Source organism: Mesoplodon bidens (assembly GCF_964165515.1).
Source record: "Mesoplodon bidens genome assembly, chromosome: 7".
Lineage (NCBI taxonomy): Eukaryota > Metazoa > Chordata > Mammalia > Artiodactyla > Ziphiidae > Mesoplodon > Mesoplodon bidens.
Window position 1 is genome coordinate 64,392,459 of NC_138164.1, and position 17,821 is coordinate 64,410,279.

A 17,821-nucleotide genomic window follows, 5' to 3' on the forward strand; every position below is an offset into this window, starting at 1 on the left:
CACACCAGGGCTAGAAGATTGGACCACAAGCTGAGGCAGGGTAGATTACATTTTTAGGTCTGTCTAGACTCATGACATCCTATTATTTTCCTGTTGTCATCCCACATCTCCAGCCAAAGCATTGTTGAAACATTCCAATTCACCTCTGCTTTGCTATTGGACTTCAAGGAAGGGTCTGGCAGGTACCTGAGGCTTTAAAGAGGAAACAGCTGCACCTCTCAAGGCAAGTACAGTGGAGTCAGTTGCAATGAGTGGAAAGTCCTCAAAGGGGAAACACATATTTGGGGGCAAGACTCAAGTAGACCACCTTGGAAGTTTTTGATGTCTGTTTGTTTTTAAAATTAAAGGAAGATGGCTTTGGAAGGCAACCTTTAATTTCGTAAGTCCCACCAGAGCCCGTAACAAAGAGCCCCCGCCCCTGGGGATCACCACCACCTGAAGCTGAAGGTATAGAAGTAGTCAGAGACCTTGGCCGGTAATGGACTGTTGTGTGAATAGTGTACCTGGTACCCTTGGGCCTTAATGTCCATGTTCATGCAGTCCAGGAGGTCCCTGATATCCAGGGCTGCCTTCCAAGGCCCGAATTTGACCACTGACCTCTTGTCCGCCTCCAGGGAGCGCAGGGCGTCCACGCAGTTTGCATCATCCTTTTCGTTTCGTACCAGGCACACCAGAACTCTAGAGCAGCGCGCCGCCACGGCCTCAGCACGCGCCAGGCGCACCATAAGCTCCAGGTTCTCACTGTAGCCTGGCACCTGCAGCAAAAACTGCTTCCGAGCTACATGCTCACCAAAGATCTGTGGCATGTCCTCCAAGAGTTTGATTAAAGGCTTGATTTCGTAGAACTGAGCCTCACGGTACACCTCGGGGATGTGCTGTGTGGGCAGCTGCCCACTGCGCAGATATTCCAGGATGGGTCCAAAATAGGTGCCGCAGCGATCAATGAAGAAGCGTCCCTCTGCATCCAGGCAGGGCTTGGCGGAGCTGGAGAACATCTCTGCTAGCTTTGAGCCTGGGAGTTTTCTCAGGGTGCCCAAGGTGGTGGTATAGAACTCACCCCCAACGTTCAGCTCCACTACAGGAGATTCCTGGGGGCACAAGAGGCAGAGTGAACCCACAGCGCCATCTCCAGGGAGCTCATGATTTATTCTCATCCAAAGAACAATACCCTACAGAATTTAGGGGAGCCATAATGATTGGCTTCAGCTTATTGGAATGTCCATCTTACTGAAGGGGGTTATATTTATGCTGTACAGCTACAGAGAGTAGGCATTTTAAGGAAGAAAAATATTTTAGTTTGATATAAGAATGCCCATTCAAGCATTTGAATTTTCTCATTTAGGTCACAGAATATTAGTGGAAGCAAGTCACACGGACAATACCTCTAAAGCGTGTGGCCTGTGGCAAGGCTTTTTCCCTCCCTAGGCCTCAGTTTTCTTGTTTATAAAGTGAGGATATGGGGCCTTCCCTGGCAGTCCAGTGGTTAGGACTCTGCGCTTCCACCGCAGGGGACACAGGTTCAATCCCTGGTTGGGGAACTAAGATCCCGCATGCCATGTGGCACGGCCAAAAAATAAATAAATAAAATATAATGAGGATATGGAGCTATTGTGAAGTCAAGAGTTCCTGGCAGGGATGCTTAGATATAAGATACAGTAAAAAAAAAATAAAATTAAATTTTAAAAGTTGTGGGGGGGAGGTTTGGGGGGCAAAACATTTTCAACCTTTCAGAAAGGCTAAAGAAATCACACATGTATTCATTCAGGAATCATTTCTTTGGTACTTACTGTGTGTCCACATCCATGCTGGAAGTGGGGATAAAAATTCTTATTTCATACAGAGCAGAAGTTCTGATTAGCAGTTGGCATGACACTGATTAACAAATGTAATTTGTTTGATGGGTATTTTTTCAAAATATGGGCCCATGGGATTAAATAACAAGAATATCCTTGGTGGTGACAAGGTTGGTAACACCAAATACAACAGGCGTAAAACTGCCTCATAAATGGTAAAGTATGGTGCAAATGTAAGTTAGATTTAGCTGTTCATCAGAATTTTTAGAGGCCTCTTCTCTAGATCAGACCTTGGGCTAAGCATTAAGGATGTGGGTGAGACCCATGTGATATCTGCCTGGAGATGCCCACAGGCGAGTGCAGAGAGGGACCTGGAAAGAGACTGCGAGTCGGGCTGCATCTGGGGAACGCTGCCACACAGACCTAACAAAAATACCATAATACTCTATAGCAATTATTACACATGAGGTAATACACCGGTTGCTATCCTTACAAACCCAGCTTCCTGAACAACTTTCGTCTTTTAAAATTCACTCACTCATTCAATAAAACATGTATGTGCTTATTTTGTGCCAGGTAGCTGGGACACAGTGAGGAACAAGCAGGACACAGAACCTCCCCTCACAGTCTAGTAACTGTGCAAAGTGCTTTACATACACTCTGCAACTCAACCCTCACAGTAATCCTATGATGAATGTATTAAATCCCCATTTTCCAGATGAAGAAACTAAGGCTTAAGGAGGTGAAGTTCAAGTTGCTTAAGACCAACCAGCTACTAAGTGATAATGTCGGGATTTGAACTCAGGTCTGATTTACCACTTAGTCATTACATAAATTAATTTTCAACCTTTAAACACCTCCACTCTTCAATCCCTATTCATCCAACAAAATGTAGGGAGGACCTATTCCACCCAAGCCTCCTCTGAAGCAGATGGACAGGACAAGGTCCCTGCCCTTGAGGAGCTCATAGGGGAGAAAGGGAAACAGATGGCTTAAATGTGTAGGTGCTGAGGGGGAAGACTCAAAGGTAGAAGGGATTGGCTCTTTTTGTAGATGTGTGTTGGAGGTTGTCAGGGAAGGTTTCCTAGGGGATGTGATGGCTGCTGCTGTGGAAAAGATCTATAGTATTAGGGGGAAGGCTGGATTTCCAAACTGGAGACTCCACTACAGGTCATTACAGGGCCAGGGATAGGGACAGGACTCAGGAATGTCCTTCAGTCAGATTTAGGTGTGACTTCCTTTTCAAATTGTCTGTGGGCTCTACCTCTAAGATTAAAATACTGGAATTAAGAGAACTCAAGGCAGCCAAACTGCTGGGGAGAACTGAGTTGCCATGGCAACAGCTCCTACCAAGGGACAGTTCTGCTAGCTGGAATGGAGAAGGGAGAAAAGAGGTTGCAGTCTGACGGCAGCCAAACAATACAGCCCTAAGAAAAATAAGCCCAGAACCTGTGACACCCTCTTTCTCCCATAAACTTCAAGGCTCCTTGGCAAGGCTGTTTGGTTAACCCTAAGGTGGCTCTGTAAAGCAGGCAGTTAAATGTGAATTTGCAGACTTTAACCCCTGAATGGATTGATGATGGACTCTCATCACTCCTGTACCACTGAGAGCTCTTAACGTCCCCACATTACAGGCGAGGAAAGCTCAGAAAGAGGGGTCACACAGCTAGAAGGTGAGGAAGTTGGAGCTGGGATCAAATCCGTATCAGTCTGACTTCAGGACAGTATGGATGCCCTACCCCCACCCTCCCAACATCCAGTCGCACCGCTGCCAGTAATTAGCTATGTTCCTAGGGCATCGCACTTCCTTCTCTGGGCCTAAGTTTAGTCATCTATCAAATAGTGAGGCAAAATCGATGAGGAGAACTCTAAGACTCTCCAGCTTTGAAAGTTTAATGAATCCAATCACTTCAAATGTTGTTTCTGAAGCTCATTTCCGGATGCTACACAAAATAGTCCCCTGCCCTGATATTCGCAGCCCCATTTCTTTATCAGCCAAGACCTGGGCCCTGTTCCCAAGCTTCCTAATTATGTCCCTTTTCCCTCCGTGTTTTCTAAAAACTCCAAATCTCTTTGGAAATCCCAGACCTCCTACCTCATCCATAAATACTACTGTGTGTGTTTCTAGCAGATAAAGACTTCTTTTCCATCCCTCTTCCGGACCACCTGCCCTTCCTCATGGCCCCTCTTCCCCACCTGTTCTACCAGTCACCCTGCTGAAGCATTCCTGGGTGGGCAAGCCTGACCCAGGCCCTGTGTGCACAGGCCGGGGAAATGTGGTCTTTAGGAGCCTCTGCTGGGTACCAGGCTAGTGCTGGCCACGAGGACACAGGGATGAATCAGGCCCAACTCTCATCCCACCAAACATTCATACATTTCCTTAGGTCACACTTAGTCTAGTCAGTGGAGGGATGGCCCCATTCATATGTCTCCCAAGCCCAAGATCTCTCCCCACACCACAACTTTGACCTTTTCCCACTGTGCCCTATCTCAGTCATCTGAGCCAGAAACCTAGACTCTAATCATGCATTCTGCTCCTGTCCTCAACCTCCCCCCACACAGGTAATCAGTCACCAAGTCCTGGCCATTGTAAATGGCTGGTCAGTTCCATGGCTCCCGGCTCCCTCGAATATCCTCCCCCAATCCGGTCTCTATTCTGAAACCAAAGCAGTTTCTCTGAAGCGAAAATCCAATCTGGTCACCACCTGCATTAAACACTTCAGTGATCCCACATTTCTTTACAGGTTAACTCGAGACTCCTTAACAAGGTTTACAAGGTCCTTTGCAACCCTGGCAATCAACTACCAGAGCCAACTACTGCTCCCCAACCCCAACCCATTCAGAGCAGGCTGGGCCCCACTGCCCCCAGGACTTCACTCATTTAACACCCCTAGTCCCTTCAGTTAGCCCACTCATCCTTCAAGTTAATTCCTCTGGGAATTTTCTGGATGAGTTGTCTCCTTGTGATTTCAGAGGGCCATGTACTTCCCTTGTCATGGTAGTTACGTCTCTTGTAATACTGTTACTTCATCTGTATCCCCCACTAGACTGGGAGGTTCCTAAGGGAGGACTATCCCAGATTCATCTTTATGTTACCAGTACCTACTACAGTGCTCAGCACACCAGGGATGCTCCATAAGTGTCTGCTGAAGTGAACTGCACTTACCCTCAGCACTGACTTACAGGAGCGCCTGGTATTCTGATAAAGGCCAATCTTGCCCTACTTGGCATCATGCACAGTGCTGGCTTCCTCCTTTGCCCGGTAATTAATTCAGACATTTATTGGGTACCTTGAGCGGCCCCTGCCTCTGAGCAGGTGACATTGTCAATAGCCAGGAACAATGAGGTTATCATCATCCTATTGAAAAGAGCCACAGTCGCCCCACTGCTGGATCTGCTTTCCCTTCCTACAAGTCTTCAGGATGGCACGTAGCCGGGGAGAGGTTAAATGTTCTGATCCTTGAGTGCTCTGGGCTTTTTCTTGATCCTCCCCCCACCCCCCATTCCCCCACCCAAGCCCTGGGAGGGAACGGGCAAGCAGGAGGACTCAGGACCCAGCCAGAGGGCAGGGACAGGCTAGAGAGGGTGGGTGTCCAGGGGGGTGGGTGGGGGAATGAATGATACTCTGGCCAGCCCTCAGTTGGGTCTACTCCCACCGGCAGGAGGGGAGGGGCAGGGGAAGAGGAGGGGCCGAGGAAGAGCAGTAGACTGGGGCAAGCCAGGGGACTGAGAGACGAGACGCAAAGAGAAGAAGGAGGAGACAAAGGCAGCCAAGCAGGAAAGAGGGCATAGAGGAGAGGCTGGACTGAGCCGGAACCGGAACCGAGGCTGTGGCGCGGAAGGAGAGATCAAAGCGGCAGGAACTGACCAGGTGAAAAGAGAGCGCCCAGCCGCAGGCCGAGACGGGCGCGCCGGAAGCAGGGGAATTCAGGCCCGCGGGGAGGGAAGGACGGGGGGCCCTTGACGGAGTGAAAGGGAGAGGCGCGGGGCCGGAGCCGGCCGGGTCTTCTCGCCCACCCCGGGCTTCGCACTCACCGTCCGCCGGCCCGCGGGGGTCACGGCCCGGCGCAACGGCTGGGAACCGGGCGCCGAGGTCAGGCTCATCATCCCGGCCCCGCAGGCGCTGGCGCTGCGCAGCCAGGCTGCCGCTCGCCGGTCCCACACAGCCCGCCACGTGCGCGGTACTTGTGGCTGGCGGAAGTGCTCCTCGCTCCCGCCCCGGGGTGGGGGGAATCCGTACCCAGGGTGTGGTTAGAACCCTGAATGGACTGGAGTTGGCGGCCTGGCGGTGAAACCTTAGGCTAGTCACTGTCCCTCTGTTGCCTGGTGTTGCGGGACAGCCAAATGGGGGAGGCAGAGGGAACTGACATTGACGACCTTGAGACTGTCTCCACTCACTACAGCCCTAGGGGTAAAGGATGAGCGACACCCATTTTACAGGTAAGAAGAGTGAGCCTCCAGGAGATAGGGCGGCCAGTTATTCACCTCAGATCAGCTGCTGAAAGTGCAGAGCATGACCAGTGATGAGAAGAGCTAGGTACCTGTTGTGTGAGTTATTTTGCTTGTTAAAACATGATCCTTATGAAGGGGGGCATTACTCTTCTGTAGTATAGGCCTGCATAATGACCTTCCAAAGAGGACAGTATGGAAAGAGGAGGGGAAGAAGAGTAACCGTACAGTGGAGAAAATGACAAACACAACTTCAGCCAGGTGATCAAGATCAACATCAGAAGTCATATATCATGATGATAGTGTGTATCCTTGATACGATGTGATGAAAATGGCACTTTGCCTCTGTGATCTTCCTCCCCAAAACCCATAACCCCAGTCTAATCACAGCAGTTCCTCAAAAAAAAAAAAAAAAAACCCTAAAAGTAGAACTATTATATGATCCAGCAAATCTACTTCAGGTTATATATGAAGAAAATTAAAAGCAGGACCTCCAAGACATATTTGCACACCCATTTCATAGCAGCATTATTCACAGTAGCCGAGAGGTGGAATATCCATCAATGGATGAATGCATAAGCAAAAGTGGGATATATGTACAATGGAATGCTATTCAGCCTTAAAGAGGAAGGAAATCCTGTCACATACTACAGCATGAATGAACCTTGAGGACATTAAGTGGAATAAGCCAGTAACAAAAAGACAAATACTGCATGATTCCACTTATATGAGGTACCTAAAGTAGTCAAATTAATAGAAACAGGAAGTAGAAATGTGGTTACCAGGGGCTGGGGGAAGAGGGAAAAGGGGAATTGTTTAATGGGTAGAGAGTTTCAGTTCTGCAAGATGAAAAAGTTCTGGAGATCTGTTTCACAGCAATGTAAAAATATTTAACACTACTAAACTATACCCTTAAAAATGGTTAAGATATAAATTTCATCTTATGTGTTTTTTAACACAATTTTTTAAAAAGATGACTTTTGGTCATAAACTAATGGTACAGAAACTTGGAAAAAATAATAACAATAATAACCAGACAATATCTGGTGAAAAAAAAGAGAGCTTTGGAGTGTGACAACTGGGAATGGAACCCTAGACCTGTCATTTACCAGCTGTGTGATCATCCATCACTTCCCCTCTCAAAAGAGCCCAGATTTCCTCTTTGTAAAATATATGCAAATACTTAACTTTCTGGGTTGTTGTGAGAATTAAATTAAGAGGAAAAAAATCTATCGTGTTTCCCAAACTTCCCTGTTGCTAAGACTCTCTCAGAATGCTTGTTGAACATCATTCCAGAGCCCCACCTCCAGAGTACTGAAACCAAATTACCAAGGAAGGGCCTGGGAACCTGCATATTTAACAAGCATCGTGTCATCTTGGAAATTTGGGAAAAACTAGAATGATGCATTTACTGGCCTAGGAAGAATGGGGCTCAGTGAATGTCAGTGCCCATTCCCCCTGACTCTATGACAACACCCTTCCAACATCATCCCATCCAGCCGTGGATAACTTTCCAATCTCTTCTTCCTCCCTATGTGGGTTATCACTCCATTTAATGTTCACCCAAGAGTTACTGATAACTGACTTTAGCTAGGGGTTGGGGGCTGCGGACACAGGTACGCAAGACATGTCTGTTCCAAAGGTATGAACACAAATAACTTTAATGAAAGAGTAAATGAGCATATGAAAATATGCTGGAAGTCCATGTTACTGGAAATCCTCCTTCTGAAAAGCATCTCAAAATATTGAAAATATTGAATATATGTATGTCTATATGTCTGAGCTCTCAAGGAAGTCAAGGAACTTCTCTGAGGTGCTCTGAGATGTTTGAACACCAACTCCATGGACTTCCCTGGGATTATCTCCAACCCTGAGTAACCTAGAGCTTTTATTTTCAGGGGAGAGAGAGTAGGAGACAAAGTCTGGGCCACTCACAGGGTTGGATGTCAGATCAGAGACTATAAAAGGGTAAATTATTAAAAATCCACCACTCAAATGTGAATGCTGTGGAAACATCTGTCTCATTCCTCGGTTCTGGGTAGAGAAAAATCTCCCCTGAAAAATTCTGACAATAGGCTAGAGCTCAAGTAGATCCAGGGTCCAAATATTCATTTTTTTCAGGATCAACAAGAGCAACAACAACAAGGAACTTAATTTAAAACGAACCTGGATTGGTAATGCCCCAGATGTCTGACAAAATGAAAACCCTTCCTGGAGGTAAGTGCACAGTCAAACCAAGCCTCAAAGAATTCACACAGATAGCAGTACAACAAATGCAAGCTCAGAATCAAAAGTCACACACCACAAAAGGACACAAGGTACAGTGAGCAAGAGCCAATAGATCCACAAGCACCTCAAATACTGAGATTACTGGGTATAGAATATAAAATAAGTGTTTACTGTGCTTAAATAACTGTAGAGAAGGGTGTATTTAAAACCTGAGTGAAGACCAAGAAGATATGATCAAAAATGACCAGGCAGGCTTCCCTGGTGGCACAGTGGTTAAGAATCCGTCTGCCAATGCAGGGGACACGGGTTTGAGCCCTGGTCCGGGAAGATCCCACGTGCCGCGGAGCAACTAAGCCCATGCGCCACAACTACTGAGCCTGCGCTCTAGAGTCCGCGAGCCACAACTACTGAGCCCGCGTGCCTAGAGTCCGTGCTCTGCAACAAGGGAAGCCACCACAGTGAGAAGCCCGCACACTGCAACAAAGAGTAGCCCTTGCTCGCCGTAACTAGAGAAAGCCCGTGCACAGCAACAAAGACCCAATGCAGCCAAAAATAAATAAATTAAATAAATAAATTTATATTAAAAAAATGACCAGGCAGATTTGAAAAAAGCCAAATAGAACTTCTAGAAATGAAAAATAAAATAATTGAAAAATTAGTGAAAATTACTAGGGGTTGAGAAAATGCAATCAAAGGGAGCAATGTTGTAGTATTTTTCATCCATCATTTTGACAAATATTGAGAGGAATAACAATGTGCCAGAGTGGGTAAGGATGTAAGAAAACAACTCCTCAAACTTCACTGATTGGAATGTGAACTGCTGTGATCTTTTCTGGAAAGCAATACGGCCATAGCTACTAAAATTTAAAAAAAAATACAGATAGCATTTGACCCAATATTTCCACTTTTAAGAATCTATCGAATAGAACTAAAAGCACTTCTCTGAAAGGATGTATGAACAAATATGTGTATTACTGTTTTGTTTGTGGTGGCAAAAATTAGAAATGTAGAGGTATGGTTGAATAAACCATGGTTTGTCCATGCCGAGGAATTCTATGCAGCTATTTAAAAGAGTGAGGTAGATCTACATATGTTTACTCATCCATGATTTATTAAGCAATTAAAAATAAATATCAGAGCAGTGTATACTACGGAAATTCAGTAAAGACAAACATAAACCTCCTCATATAAATTTATATCTATTTATGTGAGCGTATACTCAGAAAAGTGTAGAATGATACACAGTGGGTGTTACCATTGGTTATTCAGTAGGAACGGGATAGAAACGAAGACGGGAAATTATTGATTAAGAAATGTTTTTCTTAATACATGTTTGTAGCATGTCACTAGTTGCAGTGAACATGAAAAAGTATAAAAGAGCAAAAGAAAGAAAAAGAAAAGGCAATAACATAATACAAGAAGAAGGCATTACAAAAGGAAGTTAGCTTTTCAGTTTGAGGGGCCTGGAAAGGCTTCATGGAAGCGGTGGCACATAAGCTGGGTCTTGAAGTGGGGAGAGATTAGTTGAGAGAAGCCTGCGGGGGTTTCCTCCCAGCAGAGGGGTCAGCTGTGCCAAGAAAAGGAGGAAAATGAAAGGAAAATGATCATGTGTTGAACACCTGCACTGAACACAGACTCTTGTATCAATTCTTCCAAGCAATTAGACTTACTGTACAGGTGAGGGAACCGAGGCTCAGAGAAGTTCAGTGAATGGCAAAAAGCCACACAGCTGGTAATTGGCAGAACCAAGCTTAAACTCCATGTCTTTCTCACTCCAAAATTCTTTTTCTGTGACTGGAAAGAATTGCTTTGTATCTGGCTGCTATGATCTGAATGTTTGTGTCCCCCCAAAATTCATGTTGAAACCTAACCATCAATGTGATGATGTTAGGAGATGGGGCATTTGGGAGGTGATTAAGTCATGAGGGTGAAGCCCTGAAGAATGGGATTAGTGCTCTTATAAAAAGTGAGACCCCCAGAGAGCTCTCTAGCCCCCTCCTTCCACTGTATGAGGACATAGCAAGAAGATGGCCATCTATGAACCAGAAAGCGGGTTTCATCAGACACCGAATCTACCAGCACCATGATCTTGCACTTCCTAACCTCCAAAATGGTGAGAAATAAATGTTTGTTGTTTATAAACCACCCGATTTACAGTATTTTTGTTATAACAGCCTGAATAGATTAAGACACTGGGCAAAGTGTGTACCTTGAACATTATGACTTGCAAATGGGATTGAGCCACGAGGAGGCAGCTGTAATCTCCTCAAAGCAGGCTTCCCTGCCCGCTACATCTGGGTTAGGGAGCCTCCCATGGGCCGGCTCCATACAGCACATGTCCCCCCTTCCCCTTGCATTGTCTGACTCCTCCCAGAGGGTTGATCAGCCGCGTGGGCCAGGATGATTCCATGGGGAGGCTGAGTTCTGTAGGGTCATCACCCCAGAAAGGAGGGCTGGACAGTTGGAGGGACAGTGGGCACTTCTGACAGCACCAAGAACCCTGGGCCCCATTTCCTGTTTCTCCCCCAGCTCCAGCTGCCCTGAAACAACCTGCACTCCTACACTTTCTTGCTTTTGTTTATGCTGTTCCTTGTGCTCAAAATGCCTTTCCCCACCAGCTTCTTCTCTCTGGAAAACTCCTACACAGCTTTCAAGACCCAAGTCAAATGGCCCTCTTCCTTTTATATCCATTAGCACATTTGACCCTCACCATTCAAAATAGGAATTAGCACCTCCATTTTATGTATGAGGACCCCAAGGGTCCCAGAGATGAAGTGCTTCTTTCAGAGTCCTTCAGCACCGGAGACAAGAGACCGACTGGGGTTCCAGTTCTGGCTCTACCATTCGTGTGTAACCTTGGCCAAATCCGTGTCCCTCTCTGGGCCTCAGTTCTTCATCTGTAACGTGGTGGGGGTTGGGATATTGTTTGAGATGGTCTCTGGGAAACTGTCTGGCTTGATGCTATGGCAACAAAAGAATTCAAACAGTCCCTTGGTGTTGCCTAAAACTGGATCTTGTTTCCCTTTGGCCTGAATCCAAGAGCAAGCACTGCTTCCCTCTGCCCTCCTCCCACGCACCCTACTCTTTGTTCTTCCTGAGACAAAGCTGCCAGCCCCTCTCCTCTCCAGGCTGCTGGGCTTTGGGCCAACCAGCCAAGTGGCAGCTGGGACTCAGATGAAAGGGCCCTCAGAGGGCTGCCTGTGGCAGAGTGCCCAGCCAAGCCCCGCCCAGCCCAGGCCTGGCAGCCCTGGGCCCAGCTGTCGCTTGACGCATCCTGCCACCACTCCCACACAAGGCTCCCTTTGTGAGTTCCACAGTGGGGGAGACCCCTGCCAACTCACAAGAACCCTCTTCCCTTCCCTCTGCTCCATGCCTGTTTGAGAAATATCCAGGTCTTTATAGAATGGTCCAGGACCGAACCAGACTGGTCTGACTTTGGGCCAGGTGCTTTGGAGAGTTCTGTTCCATTTCACCTTCAGAACAAATAGCAGGTAGTACTATTCCCCTTTAGAGATGGGGGACATAGATATCTGAGGGCCTACTATGTTTCAGTCGTGGCATCAGGTACTGGGAGTTGGACAAGAGCATGTATTTCTCCCTCCCTCCCTCCCTCTCTTCCTTCCTTTCTTTCTTTCCTTATTCCTTCCTGTCTTTCTTTTCCAAACACTCTCTAGGGGTGTTTCTTATTTCTTTTTTAAAAAAGAAGTCATGGGACTTCCCTGGTGGCGCAGTGGATAAGTCTGCACGCTCCTGATGCAGCGGGCCTGGGTTCAATCCCTGGTCAGGGAACTAGATCCCACATGCATGCCGCAACTAAGAGTTTGCATGCCACAGCTAAGGAGCCCTTGAGCTGCAACTAAGGAGCCCGCCTGCCGCAACTAAGACCCGGCACAACCAAATAAAAATAAATAAATAAATATAAAACTAAAAAGAGGGCTTCCCTGGTGGCGCAGTGGTTGTGAGTCTGCCTGCCGATGCAGGGGACACGGGTTCGTGCCCTGGTCCGGGAGGATCCCACCTGCCGCGGAGCGGCTGGGCCCGTGAGCCGTGGCCGCTGAGCCTGCGCGTCGGGAGCCTGTGCTCCGCAATGGGAGAGGCCACAGCAGTGAGAGGCCCGCGTACCGGAATAAATAAATAAATAAATAAATAAATAAGCTTCAAAGACTGGTAGGATCTCTAAAACATTAAAAAAAAAAAAAAAAAAAACTAAAAAGAAAAAAAAGTCATGGGACTTCCCTGGCAGTCCAGTGGTTAGGACTCTGTGTTTCCACTGCATGAGGCATGGGTTTGATCCCTGATCAGGGAACTAAGATCCCACAAGCCATGCGGCATGGCCAAAAAAATAAAATAAAATAAAAAATAAATATTAAAAAATTAAAAAGAAGTCAGGTATGGAGGACAGATTGTGTGTCCTGGGTTTGTCCTGGCCTTGATATTAACTGCATGCTCTTGTGTAAAGCCTTTTGCTACCTGTCAAATGGGGTCACTAGGCTAGGTAATCTTCAGGTCCCTTTAGTGAGAGGTGGGAATGGATGGCCCAGAGACATCTACATTTCCCCAACAGGCCACACTCAAACAGAGGAGACTGCTCACCCTGGCCCCAGTAGCAATCCCTATCACCCGAGTTTATGAGCACCCTGACATAAACCCTAGTGGACGTGTGTAATGTTTCCACCCAGCTTCTATTCTCCCTCCTTCTTTATACATAACTACAGTTTTCCTCTGGGGACCAGCCCTCCTTTACTCTCTACTGCCACTCTCATCTTGCCACTACATACAGCTTGAGAATGAAGCTGACATATGAAGGCAAATAGAATTGAGAGACGAGATACCTGTTCCTGGCCATCATTTGAGCACTGATCAAGCTATGGCAAAGGCCCTACCCCTGGAGTTTCTAGTTAGGTGACCTGACGTTATTCCCTTTTGATGTAAGTCATTTTACATTGGATATATCTGTCACATTCTAAAGGGGCCCAAAGGTGGAGGGTTTTGTACTGTGTCTCTGCCAGTTGTCCCTCCAGATCCTCTCCACCCTTCCCCCCACTGGCTCACCACCCTGGGAGGCTGATCCTAATGGGCTATAGGCACAGGCTCCCATGCCCTCCAGCTTCCGTCTGAATTTGGCCAACGCGAGGCCTAGCAGGAGATCAGAGGGAAAGGGGAGGCTGAGGTCAGACTCATTATTCCCTGGCCATCTCCCTGCCCAGTCCTTGTAAGTCAGCTGTGTCCCTTAGGCACCCACTCCACACAGCTATTCTCTTTGGTTCTGGTAACCACTGTCTTCCTCACCCTTTTAGGTCCCCACAGTTAGCGGCCCTGAAGGACTGCACTATTTCTTGCTTCTCTCCCCAATCCCTGCCATATCTCTGTAGAGTCTTTTCATGAACCTCTCCTCGAACCCCCAGCTTGAGGAGGCACCTGTGTCCTGCCTCTGTGTGTTCTTGATGGTGTATGTACTGTGCATGCACGTGTGTGTGTGTGTGTGTGTGTGTGTGTTTGAATGTGTGCATGTATCATCTCTGGGCCAGTCTCTCGACAATTAATCGAGAGCTGGTAGAGGAAGGGAACTGATTTTTACAGAGAGACTCCAGGCAGGGCACTTGATATACATACATAGTTGGGTTTCATCATCACAATTCTATAAAGTAAGTGTTTTTAACCACATTTTATAGAAAATAAAACTGAGGCCTTAACTGGTAAAGGGACTCACCTAAAGTCCCACAGCTGAGTAAGTAGTGGACCCAAGATTTGAAACCCATCCACATCTGGCTTCTAAACCTGTGCCTTTTTGCCACTCTGGGTCCTGCTTTCCAAAATGCCTGGTTCATTCTTATCCTTTAGGTCTCAGCTTATGTGTGTCACCTCTCCCAAGAGGCCTTCCCTGACCACTCTACTGGAAGGAAGTCACCACTGATATTCTTTCTCATAATACATTGTGCTTCTCCTTCACGATGTGTATTTGTTTGTTTATTTAATGTCTGTCCCACTGCTTAGATTCTAAGCTCCATGAGGGCAGCCAGTCTCCATACTTGTTTTGTTCACTCTTTTCCTAGTGCCTAGCACAGCTGCCTGCTTTATACCAGGCCCCAGATAAATATTTGTTAAATGAAAAAAGGGCAAAGAAAAGAAGCAAGCATTTATTAAGGGCCTGCCCAGTGTCAGGCATTTTATGTGTTTTTTCTCGTTTCTTCTTCACAACTATCTTATGAGGCACAGGTTGTTGTCCCATTTTGCTGACCGAAGTTAGAGAGGGAATGTGACATTTCCAAAGTCACACAGCCTAGAGCCGGGGTTCAAACGCAGGTCTCCCTGATGTCACAGCTGTGCTTGTCCCTCATGCCCCTCTGCCCTTGACACGGGAGCTCACAGTGGGGCAAGGAGGAGGAGGCGCTGATCAGTGGAACTCACATGAATCATTCTTGGACAAACAAACTGCAGAGAGCAAATAGTGGCTGCTGCAGCCACTACCCTGGGACCAACCACTCCTAGACCCTCCCAGCCCAGCCCGGAAGCAATCATCTTTCCTGTTTGCCCTCAAGCTCTCAGCCCAGTCCTACCTGGTCTGTGATCTTCTCCAAAGCCCCTGTTGCTTGCCTTTCTTTGCAGGGCTGCCAATGGCTCACCAAGTTCCCAAGGGACGACCCTGAACTTCTGGGTGTGTGTTGTGTCCCCGAGCCCTGCTGCAGGCCAGTTCACTTGTCAGTCAGGCGGCACCTGGGAGGATCTTTTCCTTCCTTCCTCCTTTGCTCTCAGACCCTGTCCACTTTCCTCTCTAAAACCACTGCTGGGGCTTCCCTGGTGGCGCAGTGGTTGAGAATCTGCCTGCTAATGCAGGGGACACGGGTTCGAGCCCTGGTCTGGGAGGATCCCACATGCCGCGGAGCAACTAGCCCCGTGAGCCACGACTACTGAGCCTGCGCGTCTGGAGCCTGTGCTCCGCAACAAGAGGCCGCGATAGTGAGAGGCCCGCGCACCGCGATGAAGAGTGGCCCCTGCTTGCCACAGCTAGAGAAAGCCCTCGCACAGAAACGAAGACGCAACACAGCAAAAATAAATTAATTAATTAATAAAAACTCCTACCCCCAACATCTTCTTAAAAAAAAAAAAAAAAAAAAAAAAAAAAAAAACCACTGCTACCCAAATGGGGGGCTTCTGAGACCCTGAGTAATGTTTTTTGTCTTGGCCTGGGTAATGGTTACACAGGTGTGTTTACATCTTGTGACAATTACTGGGTGCATTCCTCTGTATTTAAGTTATACTTCAATTAAAAGTTTTTTTAAAAAATCATTGCCACCCACTCTTGCCCCTGGCTCCCCCTACCAGGTCAGCTGTGAAATAGGGATCATCTTTCCAGCTGTTCTCCCTGAATACTCCCCAACACATACCCAGAGACCCTTTTCTTTTTTTTCTTTCTTTTTATTTTTCATTTTTGGCTGCACTGGGTCTTCATTGCTGCACGCGGGCTTTCTCTAGTTGCAGTGAGCGGGGGCTACTCTTCATTGCGGCACGCAGGCTTCTCATTGCAGTGGCTTCTCTTGTTGCAGAGCATGGGCTCTAGGCGCATGGACTTCAGTAGTTGTGGCTTGCAGGCTCAGTAGTTGTGGCTCACGGGCTCTAGAGCGCAGGCTTAGTAGTTGTGGCGCACGGGCTTAGTTGCTCCACAGCATGTGGCATCTCCCCGGACCAGGGCTCGAACCCGTGTCCCCTGCATTGGCAGGCGGATTCTTAACCACTGCGCCACCAGGGAAGTCCCACCCAGAGACCCTTTTCATCTAAGGGTTTCTGACTGAATCCTGCCTAGCAAAGATAGTATAGGTCAACATAGCTGACGTGGGCAGTGCCCCAAGTCCTGGGACCTCCAGAATCCTTGGGTTCCTGCTCCTGGTGGGCAGCTCCTCCCTCTCTGAGCCATCACTTGGAGCCCCAAAGGCCTCTCTCTGGACTAGTCTGAGTGAGAGCTTGGATGCCCTCCCAACTCCTCCCCAGACCCTCTTTTTCAGGTCATGCTGGCAGCTGTTGGCTTGCAGGGCCAGTTTTTAGGTGCCCAGGCACCACGTGGGGCTAGTTACTGTTTACCCATTGTCACTGAGAAGAGCATGTCCCATAGCCTGTACTCAGGACCTCTGCCAGCTCATCCTCCTTGGGTTCCTGGAGAGGAATTAACTGCATCCCATCCACCTCCTCATTCACTGGCTGCCCAGCCCCAGTGTGCAGACCCCAGTTGATTACCTCAGATGGACACCTTCTCACACAGCCCCAAGACACCCTAACCCAAGGAGGGGCGGGGCCCTGCCCACCAAGTGGGTGGTGGTAGCAGAACTTCCTGCAGCTGAACACAGTGAAAGTGTCAGACCAGGCTTCTAGTGGCCAGTAGCAGAGGCCAAGGCCAGCTCTTTAAACCAAAAGGAAATTTCCACGATTATCAGTGTTCCTAGGGGATGGGCACCAGGAGCTCAGGGGGCCCAGTGGCAGGCGCCTGACTAGGATTACACTGCAGAACTGAGTGGCTTCTGCTGCTGTGGTCACAGGCAGGCCCCTGGCTATACGAGGGACAGAGAGAAGAAGCAGCCAATCATTCGGGCTTCTGCAGTGGGAGCAGGGACTAGGAGTTACCTACCCTGGCAAGACGTGAATGGGAATTTCCCCTAAAGGGAGAGCATGGGGCTAGTGGGGAAGGGGTGGAGTCTAGACATCCCATTGCCAAAAACAAAAACAAAACGACTACCTCTTAGCACAGGGTTGAAGTGAACGTTGAGAAGACTTTGAGTTGGGCAGAGGCAATACCACCCCCATTACACACATATCCACTAACAACATTTGAATCATACCTTTTCTTTCTTTTTGGCTGCACCCCACAGCCTGTGGAACTTCCCCGACCAGGGATCAAACCTGCGTCCCCTGCAGTGGAAGTGTGGAGTCTTAACCACTGGACCACCAGGGAAATCCAAATCGTACCATTTTAAAGATTAATTTGGGGCTTCCCTGGTGGAGCAGTGGTTGAGAGTCCGCCTGCCAATGCAGGGGACACGGGTTCGTGCCCCGGTCCGGGAAGATCCCACATGCCGTGGAGCGGCTGGGCCCATGAGCCATGGCCACTGAGCCTGCGCGTCCGGAGCCTAAGATTTATTTGAACATGTATGTATTTATTTTTTTCATCTACTATTGTGAGGATTTCTCCCATTTTATTAAGGGCTCTTCTATACACCATTTGTAACGGCTACATCACAGTGTTGTAAGAATGTATCATAAATCTATTAAGCCAGCAGTCCCCAACCCTTTTGGCACCAGGGACCGGTTTCGTGGAAGACAGTTTTTCCACGGACATGGGTTGGGGGTTATGGTTCAGGCAG

General features: G+C 47.9%; 1 protein-coding gene across 1 annotated transcript; it reads right to left on the reverse strand.

Annotated features, from left to right (window-relative positions):
* Nucleotides 1-356: 356 nt before the first annotated feature.
* Nucleotides 357-6,028, reverse strand: KCTD14 (potassium channel tetramerization domain containing 14). The gene is made up of 2 exons (XM_081241319.1): nt 5,829-6,028; nt 357-1,088 (listed from the first exon to the last, which is right to left on the reverse strand). The coding sequence occupies exons 1-2, from the start codon at nt 5,898-5,900 to the stop codon at nt 426-428; spliced, it is 735 nt and encodes a 244-aa protein (XP_081097445.1). The 5' UTR covers nt 5,901-6,028; the 3' UTR covers nt 357-425.
* Nucleotides 6,029-17,821: the final 11,793 nt, after the last annotated feature.

What these genes read in the sequence shown, in the direction of transcription:
- KCTD14 (XM_081241319.1), bottom strand. Translation starts at nt 5,900, where the DNA reads ATGATGAGCCTGACCTCGGCGCCCGGTTCCCAGCCGTTGCGCCGGGCC. An exon ending in CCCCCGCGGGCCGGCGGACG is followed by an intron (nt 1,089 to 5,828) that starts GTGAGTGCGAAG and finishes TTGTGCCCCCAG; the next exon opens with GAATCTCCTGTAGTGGAGCT.